General features: G+C 37.7%; 1 protein-coding gene across 1 annotated transcript in view; it reads right to left on the reverse strand.

Annotated features, from left to right (window-relative positions):
• Positions 1 to 5,289: 5,289 nt before the first annotated feature.
• LOC113244269 (lamin tail domain-containing protein 1-like) overlaps positions 5,290 to 13,692 on the reverse strand; it is a 45,919-nt gene continuing 37,516 nt past the window's right edge. The window contains exon 6 of the mRNA XM_057304644.1: positions 5,290 to 5,472. Within this exon, the coding sequence (XP_057160627.1) occupies positions 5,290 to 5,472 (183 nt within the window). The remainder of the gene's footprint in view (positions 5,473 to 13,692) is intronic.

Genomic DNA, 13,692 nt, shown 5'->3' on the forward strand with positions numbered 1-13,692 from the left:
AGAAGGCAGCTACAACCTGTTGTTATGGCACAGAGGAGACAGGGAAGCTTACAACTCCGAGGGCATAATCGAGATGTTGCATACATAATTTCTGTTCACATTCCATTATGCAGACTGTAGACTCATGGTCCTATCTACCTGCAGTAGAGGCTGAGTCAAACAGGCTTTATTCTTGGCAGTCATGTGCCTAGATTTCCCTGGACTTGTATCTGAAGGACCAATGGTCTAGGGGCAGTAATTAATCATCTTGGCCAGAGATATTCCTGGAAATAACTGAGCTATCATAAACTATATTAAAATTAATTCCCTTCTTCCTCTCTCACTCCCCCTGCTTGTGTTCCCTCTGTCGCTGACTGTCTCTCTGTCACATAAATAAATAAAATCTTTTTTAAAAAAAATGAAAAAAAAAGGGGCGCCTGGGTAGCACAGTCATTAAGCGTCTGCCTTCGGCTCAGGGCGTGATCCCGGCGTTCTGGGATCGAGTCCCACATCAGGCTCCTTCGCTATGAGCCTGCTTCTTCCTCTCTCACTCCCCCTGCTTGTGTTCCCTCTCTTGCTGACTGTCTCTCTGTCATATAAATAAATAAAATCTTTTAAAAAAATGAAAAAAAATTAATTCCCTATATATTCCAATATAATGATAGGCTTAGACTTATTTCAAGTAAGACTATTTTTCTCCTATACTAAATAAGCGTTGTATTATTAATACTCATTTTGAGTCCATCAATCTATTTTTCAAGATTTTCTTTCTCCTTCCTTGTCAAGGTATAAGCTGTCTGTGCTTATTATTGTAACTAACTGTGTTTACTATGCTTTCTAATTTTCTTTTTTTGTTGTCATCAAGTTTCTAAAAAGAAGAATTTTATCTAAGTATAACATACTTTCATTTAAGTATAACACACGCAGAAAAGTTTACAAGTCATAATTGCACAACATGATGAAAATAGTGAGAAAATAGTGATACATATAAACACTATTCAGATTAAGAAGTGGAATATTATTAGTATGCTAGAAGCAGTTTTGTGCAACTTCCATGTACTACTCCCGTTCTCCTCCCAGAGATAACTATTCTGATCTTTTTTTTTAAAGATTATTTATTTATTTATTTGACAGAGAGAGACAGCCAGCGAGAGAGGGAACACAAACAGGGGGAGTGGGAGAGGAAGCAGCAGGCTTCCCAGCGGAGCAGGGAGCCCGATGTGGGGCTCAATCCCAGGACCCTAGGATCATGCCCTGGGCCAAAGGCAGACGCTTAACGACTGAGCCACCCAGGCACCCCACTATTCTGATCTTTAACACAATGGTTTAATTTCATGTTTTTGAATTTTATATAAATGGAATCATACAACATATATTTCTTTTTGTCTGTCATCTTTTGCTCAATATTGTGTTTATGAGATTCACTGATGTTAATTCATGTGGTAGGTAGTTCATCCATTTTCATTGCTTATGGGATTGTATTAATGTATCATAATTTATTTATCCATTATATTGTTATTGAATATGCTTTTGGCTCTTACAAATGCAGTTGTTATGATCATTATGTATTTGTTTTTTTGGTATACATATGTATATATTTGTTAGGCATATGTAATTCCTGGGAATGGAATTGCAAAATTATACGGTAATGGGATATATGTATATATTTTTTTAAAGGTTTTATTTAAATTCCAGTGAGTTAACATGCACTGTCATATTCATTTCAGATGTACAATAGTGATCGAACAATTCCATACAACACCCAGTGCTCAATACAACAAATGCACGTCTATATTTCCATCACTTATTTAACTCATCCCCTAATCCATCTCCACTCTGGTCACCATCAGTTTCTTCTCTATAGTTAAGAGTCTATTTCGTGATTTGCCTGTCTGCTTTTTCTTCTCCTTTGCTTGTTTCTTGTATTCCACATATGAGTGAAATCACATGATATTTGTCCTTCTCTGACTTCTTTCAGTTAGCATAATACTCTAGCTCCATCCATGTCATTGCAAATAGCAAGATTTCATTCCTTTTTAAGGATGAGTAATATTCCATTCTATATATATATATATATATATACACCACATCTTCTTTATTCATTTATCAGTCAATGAAGACTTGGGCCAGACTGTTTGAAGCAGAAATGCTCACTGCCACCGCCTGTTGAATTGCTTCTCCAACAAATCCATGGCACAGACAGTGCCAGAGCCCGGGACTATACTCATCACGGCACTCAGTAAAGGGAGGATGGTCCCACAGAGCAGTGCAGCAGCTTCCCTGAAAGGTCACCCATCTACAGTGATCTAAACTACGTTGGGGTTCTATACCTGGGATACTAGCACTTTGTGCAACCACACCACACACTTTGCTGATCCTGCCTATGCCACTGTCCAGAAGGCTTCTTCATCTCCAACATCTACTCTGCCATGTGACATTTTGAAGCTATGCACTAAATGACTGCATCATCAAACACCCTTCCTCCATCTACTGCCACTGATCTCGGCCTGGGCAAACACAGTCATCACAACAGCATCTGGTCCTCACTAATACACAGGAATTCAATTAAATCATGAAGATAGAATAGGACTTCCCTACTCAGAAACCCACCATACTTGCCAATTCCTTTATTCCATTACAAGTATTCATCAGGTGACACCACCAAGAGTTGTCTGTGCCTTTCGAGTGACTACAGGGAGTCACGTTGGGTCCCCTACCCACTATGAAAAGAGTTCTTCACATTTTCTTTTAGTAGGTCTTACCTTTCTCTCTAAGGTCGGTGCCATCATCGTGTTTTACTTACATTCACATCCCACATCCCAGGGCTAAATGTCTGAATTGATACCCATTGGCCTTACTTGTTTCTAATTGCAATTAAAAGGTCAGTGAAGACACTCTCACAACACAGACAAAGAAGAACGTTTGAGATGCTCATGTAGGTGGAAATAAAACTGGGGATAAATAGAAATGGAGATCTGAAGATAACCAGGAAAATAAACAAGTATAAGTGATTTTTCTAAATCTGGGGAGTCAGTTGGGCAACCCAGGAAAGGTGTCCTCTCTCCACATGCAGAATTCATGCCAATTTTTCATCCTCTGTATTTTCCATCTCTTAACTGGGGCTACAATATGACTCATAGTGGAATATATTTCTCTAACTTATGGGGTATCTATTACACACCAACCACTGTTATAAGGGTATGTTTACTTTATAGAAACATGAAAACAACACTCACATGTATGAAGTGGGATGCAAACCTTTATTAGGGGCTGTGGTGGAGTGCATTAGGGTCCCTGGGAAAGGTCCAGATAGCCTTTCAAACTGAAATAGGTTTCAGTAAGGTCGGTGTGAATCTTCTCTAAAGGACACATAAGGGGAAAGTAATGGGAGACGGGAGAAAGGGTTGCTCACAAGGGTGGAATGGGAATGTCGTATCAGAAGGTACATTAACTTCTGACTCTGCAGCTTGTTACATAGGGAATTCACTAGTAAGATTCTCTTGTGTCACTTAAAGTCCCCTGAAAAACTCCTGCCTACACAAAATGTATGCTAAATAGCATTGTCATGGAGTACTTCAGTTAGTCGATCAATAAGACCCATATACAATCTATAATATATCCATTATATTATTCCACTAGTCCCTAACAGGAGAAAATGATACAACAGATAAACTAAGGGAAAAACAATCACATATTATCTAAACATTAAGGCCACTGAGAAAATGGATTACTAGATATTTTTTCACTCTGTTGCCAAATAGTTGATAGACACCAGTTACCTACAAACTTATATAAAATGAGATAGGTTAACATTGGTAGTTGGATAACACTTCATTACATATCCATGTTAACATGATAAAAACCATTATGTTTTATTAATTAAAACATATTAAGTTCACAATAGACTAAATTATGCATTTCAATCCCCTCTATAATGCTTGCTCGAAATACAGAATATTAAGTGTTAGAAAGCATTCAAGCACGGATATAATGATGTGGGAGTAGTGGTTTCAATAATTTTCAGGTGTGAGATCATTCTCAACAAATGTGGATGTATGCTGTGTCAGGAAAGAGTCAGCTATCTTCTTTATGATATCCATGAGGCTTTCTTCCTTTCAACCACATCCACTAATATCCTCTACTTCTAACTATTGCTATCATGAGGCTACATCAGTATTTTACTGGATTGCTACCTCTTTTTCCTCTAATACCAGTTGGTAAAATATTTTATTTATAATATTCAGGAAGTTCTTCAGTTTTAATAAATGGAGAAGAATGATGTTCTGAATACCTTTTTCAGGACAACTGTCATTAATGTTATAACCAAAAACAGTATCTCCATTTAGATTTTCTTCATATATTGTATATTATATTGTCCTTCATCTTCCATGGGTAATTAGATATCCACGAGCCCCACCTAATGAAGGAGAGATCTCATATCTTTGATGAAGCAACAATCAGTCACATAATTTCACACACACTAAAAAATAAATGTATTTTCTGAAGTGTCTTTAAGAGTAGAGACACATTAATATTTGCTAGACACAAATATCAGATAGGGTCAATGTAAAAAAAAGCACATATTGAAATTAAGTAGAACTATGCAAAAATCTATCCACTTAATCTTTTGAAGCATAATAAGATAGTCATTTTCTAACAGTTTAACTTTGTTATTATTCCTTATCACGAGCATTCTGATGTAATGTCTGAATAGATTGACTGACGTAGTTTTTCACTTGATTTCTGTGACATTTATTGACATCTGATGTTCAGTTACACTCATTCCTAAATATTTACATTTTTCAAGTTACTTTCCTTTATGCATTCACGGGTGTTTGCTAAAATGTATATTTAAAATGAAGGTCTTTCCTCATTTATTAAGTTTGTAGGATTTGAATCAAATGTGCATTCTGGATATTAAGGATTGAATTCCAGTTAAAGGCACTGCAAATTTCTCTGTATTTTAGTTTTTATCCTGTATGAGAATTATGATGTTGAGTAAGTTGGGAGTTCCAGATAGAGGCTTTAGACATTCTTTTACCTTTGTAATGTTTCTCCTCAGTATGAACTCTGAGATACTGAGTCAGGGTTGAGCAATCCTAAAAGTTTTACCATATTCTTTACGTTTCTAAGTTTTTTCTCCCATATGAATTCTCTGATGTCCAATGAAGCTTGACTTCTGATTTTAAAGGGCTTGCCAAATTCATTATGTTTGCAAAATCTTCTCCAGTATACATTCTCTGATCATAAGTTAAGACTTTAGCATTGCTTAAAGGCCTTGACACATTCTTTATTTTGGTTAGGGTTCCTTCAAGTATGAATTCTGTGATGTTGAGTAAGGTTTGAGTGCTGGTTAAAGGCCTTGCCACATTCTTCACTCTGGTAAGGTTTCTCTCCAGGATGAATTTTGTCATGTTGAATAAGGTATGTGTGGTGGATAAACACCTTGCTACATTCTTCACATTTGTAAGGTTTCTCTCCAGTATGCATAGGCTGATGTTGAGATAGTGTTGAGTGCCAGTCAAAGGCTTTACCATATTCCTCACAAATGTAAGTTTTCTGTAGCGACTGTGTTATGTATGTTTAGTCCTGATGATTGACTCAACATGTCCCCAGGTTTATTATCTGTATGAATTTTTTTCCATGTGAATTCTCTGATAATCACCAACATGGGAGGACTGCTTAACAGATTTCCCACATTCATTATATTTATAAGGACTCTCTCCCATAGGCATACTCTTATGTATAATCACGTTGGAGCTTTGATAAAAAGACTTCCACACATGTATCACGTTCATAATGATTCTCTGGAAAATGAGTCCTCAGACATTTATTAACATTTGAACCCTTGTTAAATTTTTTCTCAGATTCACTGCATTGAGCAATTCTATTTTCACTGAAAATACTCTGGTCATCTTGTAGGGTCGACCCGTTGGTGAAGGACCTCTCAAATGGATCCCACTTAGCACTTTGTTCTTCATTTTTAAATCTCTGATTTTCAGAAATATTTGACTCAAAGGTCAATCCAATCCTACTTTCAAAATGGTTCAAATAATTATTTTCAGTGTGGAGAAGGCAACTTTCCAGATTTTCCAAATTTTCGTTCTCCAAATATGTATGTTTCACCATTTGATTTGAGCCCTTGCTTACAGAAAGACACTGCCTTTCAGAAGTAGCAGACTTAAGAAGGGATGTTTTCCAAAGTGTTTTATATCTTTCACCATTTTGGGGAGTGAGAGTCATACTATGGACAGTTCTCTCAGTTTGGAAAAGTCCTTCATGATATCTCTGATGCTCTTCACTTTCCCCATCATTTTTCCAGTCTATCATTAAGTGTAAATTCTCAAGGGCACTATGATTATATCTACCCACTGCCACATTTTGGAAAGAAGCTTCTATGCACAGCTTTGACAGGAAACTCTGGGTGCCATGTGAAGATGCAGCTGGGTGGATGGCCACTCTCTTCTTTCTCTTCATATCCCAGAGCTCCTTCTCTTGCTCCAAAAAGATGACCAGGTTTGGCTTCCACACAATGAGATCTGAGAATTGGCCATTTCTTCTTCTTTTACCTCATTCTCTGGATTTCTTTTTCAGAGCAGATTCATGGAGAAATCACAGCTGCATCAGGAGAAAATGTCCTGAGAGCCACCAATAGAGCCTCTTCACACGTAAACCGGTTGCCTGCAGGCAGGACCGTGAAATGCAGAAAAGGCCCAACTTCCTAGTCCTTTGTGTCAGGAGCCAGGCAGAAACTTTTTTTTTTTTTTTGCCTTATTGCACTCAAACTTCTGGTGTAATGTTGAATAGAAGTTGTCATAAAGAAAATTCTTGTCTTTATCTGGATCTCAAGGAGGAAACTTCCGTAACTTCACCATTAAGTATGACAATTTGCTTTAGAAGTTTTGTATATGACACTTGTCAGATTAAGAAAATTCTTCTCAGTCCTAATTTTCTAAGGTTCTCTCTTCATAGGTAGGTATTGAATTTTATCAAATGCTTTTTCTCTATTTTTGAGATGGTTGTATAGTTCTCTTTATTCCATTAAAATGATAAGTTTACTTGATTAATTTTCAAAGCTCAAACCAACCTTGCATTCCTGAAATAAACCCACTTTGTGATGCATTATCCCCAAATAATCCATTATCAAAGAAGATATCACATTGGAAATTTGAGTATATTTTGGACTGAATGAAAATGAAACTATGATATAGATCAGATCATAAACATGACATTCTTATACTATTCTTTTAGTGTCTATTCTAGATCACAAAACATGCATCCTTGATTTACTAAAGACTAATATAAACTGTAACTTTTACAACCTACTGGACAAAACACGTAATTTAGAGCACTTTAACTCCATTTACGTCCCTCCCAACTTATGTGTTATTGCTGTTGCTATGGGTTAAATTGTGTCCCCCTGGGGCGCCTGGGTAACGCAGTCATTAAGCATCTGCCTTCGGCTCAGGGTGTGATCCCGGTTCCGGGATCGAGTCCCACATTGGGCTCCTCCTCTGGGAGCCTGCTTCTTCCTCTCCTATTCCCCTGCTGTGTTCCCTCTCTCGCTGGCTGTCTCTCTGTCACATAAATAAATAAAATCTTAAAAAAAATTGTGTCCCCCAAAAAGACATGTTGAATTGCTAACCCCCAGAACCTGCACATGTGACCCTATTTCGAAATAGGGTCCTTGCAAATGTAATGAAGTAAGATGAAGTCATACTAGATTAGTGTCCTTAAAATGATTAGCACCCTTATAAGAAGAGGAAATACAGACACAGATACATAGGAGAGAAGGCCATTAAAAAATGGAGGCAGATTTTGACTGATGTATCTAGAAGCCAAGGAACGCCAAGGTTTGCCAGCTACGAGGGAAGTAAGGATAATCCCCTAGAGCTTTCAGACAGTATAGCTTTTACCAACACCTTGATTTCAGACTTCTGGTTTCTAGAATTGTGAGAGAATACATTTGTGTTGTTTTAAGCCACCAAGTTTGTGGTACTTTGTTACAGTAGCCCTGGGAAAGTAACACAATTGTCATGTATTTAAATTCTATATAAAATTTAATCTCTACAAGAAAATATTGGTATTGTTTGTATAGTGAATATTCATTTATGTTTATCTATGTTTGACTCTTTCCACTTTTCTTCATTTCTTTTTAAATCTCTGTATATCCCTTCTAGGATTGCTTTCTTTTTTTTCTTGGAGTACTTCTACCAGTATTTCCTTATTTTGGGTTTGCTGTTGGTGAATTCTCTTAGTTTTGTTTGCCTGAAAATGCTCTTATTTTACCTTCACTTTCTGAAGTATATTTTTGCTGGGCATAGAATTCTCGGTTAGTAGTTCTTTTAGCATCTAGCACATCGAAGATACCATTCCATTATCTTCTGACTTCTGTTATTTGGTTTTGTGAAGTTTTACTATAATATACACTGGTGTTGTTCCCTTTGGCTTTGTGTTGCTTGGTATTTACTTTTCTTAATCCTGTGACTTGATGTCTTTCATCAATTTTTGACAATTTTTGTCATTATTTCTTTACATATTACTTCTACCCAAATCTTTCTCTTCTTTTCCTTATGGGACACAGATGATAACTTTATTAGACCTACTTGTTCCTAATCTCTTTTTATAACCTGTTTTGTTTTTCCCTTCCTTCCCTATTCTTTCCTTCCTAGGTTTTGGAATATTTTCTACTCCACAACATTTTCAGCATTGCTTCTAAAAATTTCTTTAAAATAGGTATCTAACTCTATGAGATGCTTGCTTAAAAAACTTCAGTATCTCCTTTTCCACCTGTCCTTCAGCAAACATGTATTAAACAACTATTATGGGTTATGAACTGAGTTTAGTGCAGGAGACAAAAGGATGAGCAGTATAAAAGCTATTTCTATCTTTTTAGAGCTTATAGTCCAGGGACAAAGAAAATTTATAATAGAGTGCAGTAAGTGCTTTGTATGATGGGGGAAGTATAGGATGTTAAGAGAATACATATCAGGAGCATAAAACTCATTTGGTGGAGGCCAGAAGATGGACTCTTTGGAGGTAGTGACATGTAAGTGGAAATATTAAGAATGAATAAGATTTATCCATGTGAAGATATGGGTGACGGACCTTGTGAAGGCCTAGAGGTAGTTATGGTATGCTGGAGGAACTAAAAGAACTTCAAGATGGTTGAGGCACAGAACACAAGATGAATGTTTGATGAGATAGGTCGGGCCAGGCTACAAGATACATAAACAATTTCATGGGTTTGAGCTTCGTCATGAGGACAATGGGAGGAAAAAATGAAAATATATTTAAGTATGGAAAGTGAAGAGGTTTTTAAAGATAAACAATATTTTGTGATTAATTATAGGTGGGAGTTGAGAAAGGGAAAGGAATAGAGAAAGATTTTCAGGTCCTAGGGTTTCTGAATGGCATCTGCTGAGATATAGGGCAAAGGTGGAATGACAAACTTTGAGGGAGAGATGATGAGATAAATTTTGTAAATATTAGGAATGAGACACTCACGGGGCATCTAAGAAATTATAAGCAGTTGGCCTCATGAATCAGGAATTCAGAATAGAGGGTTAGGCTACAGATACAGATTTTAGAATCTTTACTACTCCATTTCATTTTCCATATAGCTTTCAAAGTTCTCTTTCAAAAATAGATCTACCTATAAGAGACACCTGCTTATAAACCATCAGAGTCTCCTCCTAGTTACCTGATACAGTCTAAACTCTTTCACATAATGGTTTGCAAAGGCCTTTAAAATTTAGTACCCACCAAACTTTCCAGACTAACGTCTCAACATATATTTCAGTTGGATACAATTTCTCACTGTTCTCTAGACACACAGGGTTTATTTTTATCTCCATATGCTTTTAAAATATGCTGTTTCTTTTATTCAAAATGCCTTGTCCACTTTCTTTTCAACCTGAATAACTTCTATTCATCCTTCAATATCATAGTTCAAATATATATCCTCTGAGTTGCCTTTTCAATTGCTTTCATGTCACTTTATAAATGTTTCTAAAATAATGTTTTTCAAAAAGCAGATCTTATCCCATTTATTGGTTATGAAATAAATTTAGAGGGTCATGACAGGTACTTGAAATAGAACAGAGTAGGAAATACAGACGGCTCAAAAAATTAAGTATTGCCTTTTGAAACTTTTGTTTCAGTTACATATGTACATGTATATGTATATTGAATAATTATATATACCATATTTCTTATTGTGGTTTATGGTCAAAAATATTTGAAACTCATTACCCTACTACTTTTGTTGCTTTACTAGTTATCTTTCTCCCTAGAAAGAGGGTGCCTTATTTGTTTTTGTGTCTCTGGTGCTTAGCACTGTGATTCATTATAGGCACTCAGTCATTTTTGAATAAATTGTCCATGGTGGAAGATGCTTTGCATAGTTGCCAATGTTCTCTCCCCCTTTCTTTTGTTCAGTGTTCCTTCAATTCTTCTCTTAAGGTAAAGAAATAGTTTAAGTTTGTTGATAACATATCTTTAATACATATTCATACTAAAAGGAATGATGTGTTCTAGGTTTCAAGATATATTAACAATTGCGGATAAATTTTTTGAGCTTCAACAGCTCAGAGTGGAAAAATTTCAGAATTTTGAGTTAGATTTGAGCGGAACAACAATACAATACAAAACACCACCACCAACAACAACACCTAAGTTCATGGATATTGCTTCAGGGAGAGGGGGAGGAGATAAGGACCACAGAAGGAACTACAGGGGGATTCTGCTTTATAAGTATTCTTTATGTCTTTTAAAATAGAAAGTTGCTGATGCAAATATGACAACATATTAACATTTTCAGCTGGGGGAGTAGGCAGAGGAGTGTCTTTTGCAACTTTCTGTATCTAATAGCATTAAAAATTTTCAAAGAGGGAAAATTTTCTAGCTCTATTACTAACTTTCTTTATCTGTCAAATGGGAATAATAATAGAACTTATAAAGAGATGAAAATGTTTTAGTATCTATCATCAGATTTCTCTTAAGATAGGGGAGGATATATTGATAGCCTTTTGATAGAAGTTGCGGGTATCTCTGAAGTTATGGGAGTAAGTGTGCTTCTAACAGATAAAATGAGAGCAATTGTGGCAAGAGATTTAGCTGTTCATGGAATGAAGGGCCAGTGGATGCCCTCTCCCCCTTGGTAGGATAGCTGAAAGGATCTTCAGGAGAATCTATTCACAATTTTTGGCTTTTTTTGTGGGGGGCTTTGATGAAACTCTCTTTCATAACTCCATAATTATCAGGAGTACTTTCTTTGTGTGAGTGGTTTTTGTGTGTGTTTTAGTTTGTTGTGAACATTCAGTGTGGAAGAATGAATTTCATATCTTATTTAATCCTTTCATAATGTGTAGGCACTAAGTTAAGGGGAGCCTTTGTGCATTTTGTGATTTCTATCAGATTGGAAAAAATTCCCATACATTTTAGAAGTTCAGAACACTCCCCCAAGTTTCTGCTAATTCCAATGGGAATAAATTCTCAGCAGATCAAATGATAAGTGGTAACTCTCAGCAAACATCCTGCTGTTGCTTTAGAAGCACTCTCATCAAGGGTAAAAATAAGCCAAAGATGGTCATGCTCACTGGAACTATTCCATAATATACCAGAAAACCTAGGCAATTTAACAACATAAGAAAATGGTAAAGGACTTCTGATGAAGATGGCAGAGTGGGAGGATCCTAACCTCATCTTGTCCCACAGATACAACTAGATAACACCCACATCAGTGCAAATAACAAGAAAACAACCTAAAGACTGGCAGAACACACTCTCCACAGCTAAATGTAGAGAAGAGGCCACATCAAAGAGGGTAGGAAGGGTGGAGACATGGCTGGGAGCCAAACAGACCCACAGGACTTTCCCAAGGAGGGAGGGATGCCACCAGTGTAGAGGTGGGGAGAGGACCAGACCCCATATCAGGCACCTCAGGCACAGGGAACATACATGGAGAAGATGAATCCCTATAACATTTGGCTTTGAAAACCACAGGGGCCTAATAATCAGTGGGGCTTAATACCTGGAACTTTAAAAATCAGTGGCTCAGCCCTGGGATAGCTGGGAGGGTGGAGTCCCTGCCCTTATAGAGACAGCACAACAAACAGTCCTGCGAAGTTACAGCATAGAGGCAGCAGTTTGAAAACTGCCTGGAATATACAAGAAGGGGATTTATTGGCTCATCTCAGAGCATGTGCTGGAGAGGCAGGGATCTTTGGGAGACTACTGCAAGAACAAAAGAGCTGGTGGGTGCCATTTCCTTCCCCTGTATCCCGGCCTAGATATGTGGACGCCTGTGGGAATGAGTGCAATGCCAACAATCTCCACCTACCTTGCTAAAAGCACACCCCACTCCTGCACTCTTCTGTGGACAGCCCATGCACCAGCCTCTGCAACAGTTCTCCAAAGTGGCTAATGGGTCCCCTGCCATAGCAGAGGCAACCTTGCTAACACTGCATGCCAGGCCCCTGTGAACTTCTTCTGATCTACCCCCATCAACCTGGTGGGCCTTGGCAATTTTCCTGGGTGGTTACAAGGGCTCTCCCACAGCAGACCAGCATGACCCTTGCTGGCACCTCAGCCCACCCCCATGTTTTTCTGTGGACCTTCCTCCTCCAAAATGCCCTTGGATGGAGCCCATCCAAAGTGGTACAAAACAGCCCCATCAGGGACCAGGACCACTGCAGAGTGACTCTTACTGGAGAGGGAAAGATAATGAGAGAAACCAGTCCAACTAAAGCCGCACAGTGGGCTGGGGCCAAGTATCAGGTCTGACTACAGGCCCTGACCACCAACAAAAGCTTCTCAGGGGCAACACAAAAGAAAGCTTTGCAGTTTAGTGCTACTGAAGTGCTGGAAAACAACTGGTCTGATTCAACTCAAGCTCAAGGTGACCCCAGACTGGCCCACTAAGAACACAGAGACCAAACACTGCCCACAACAGGCACAGAGTCATTGCAGATGACTAGAATGAAGGTAAATGTGACTCAGCTACAATAATAGGGCATACACAACAAACATGGAAGGCACCCCTGAAGTGCCAGGTTCTGGTGAACAAGAAAGATTGCACTGCAGGGCACTATAAGACCTCTTCTTTATAAGGTCATTACTTTCAAGGGCAGGAGATATAGCTAACTTTCTTAACATTTTGAAAGAGACATGGAGAGTTAGACAAAATGAGGAGACAGAGGAATATGTCCCAAATGAAAAAACAAGACAAAATCACAGCAAGAGGGCTAAATGAAATGGAAATAAGTAATATGCCTGCTAGAGAATTAAAGTAATGGTCATAAAGTTACTCACTGCACTGGAGAAAAGACTAGAAAACATCAGTGAGACCCTTAACAAAGAGACATAAAACATAAAAAAGGAACCAATCAGAGATGAAAAACTCAAAAACCAAAATAAAAATACACTAGGTGGAATAAAGGGTAGACTAGAGGAGGCAGAATAGATCAGTGACCTGAAGGACAGAGTAATGGAAAGCAATCAAGCTGAGCAGGAGAAAAAAAACTAATAATAAAAAATGAAAGTAGATGTAGAAAACTTAGTGACACCATGTAGCATAACATTTGTATTATAGGGATCCAAGAAGAAGAGAGAGAAATGAGGGCAGAAAATTTATTTGGAGAAATAATAACTTAAAACTTCTCAAATCTGGGGAGGAAACAAATCCAGAACCAGGAGGTCGGCAGTAAGTAC

The sequence above is a fragment of the Ursus arctos genome, unplaced genomic scaffold (assembly GCF_023065955.2).
Source record: "Ursus arctos isolate Adak ecotype North America unplaced genomic scaffold, UrsArc2.0 scaffold_30, whole genome shotgun sequence".
NCBI classification, from domain to species: Eukaryota; Metazoa; Chordata; class Mammalia; order Carnivora; family Ursidae; genus Ursus; species Ursus arctos.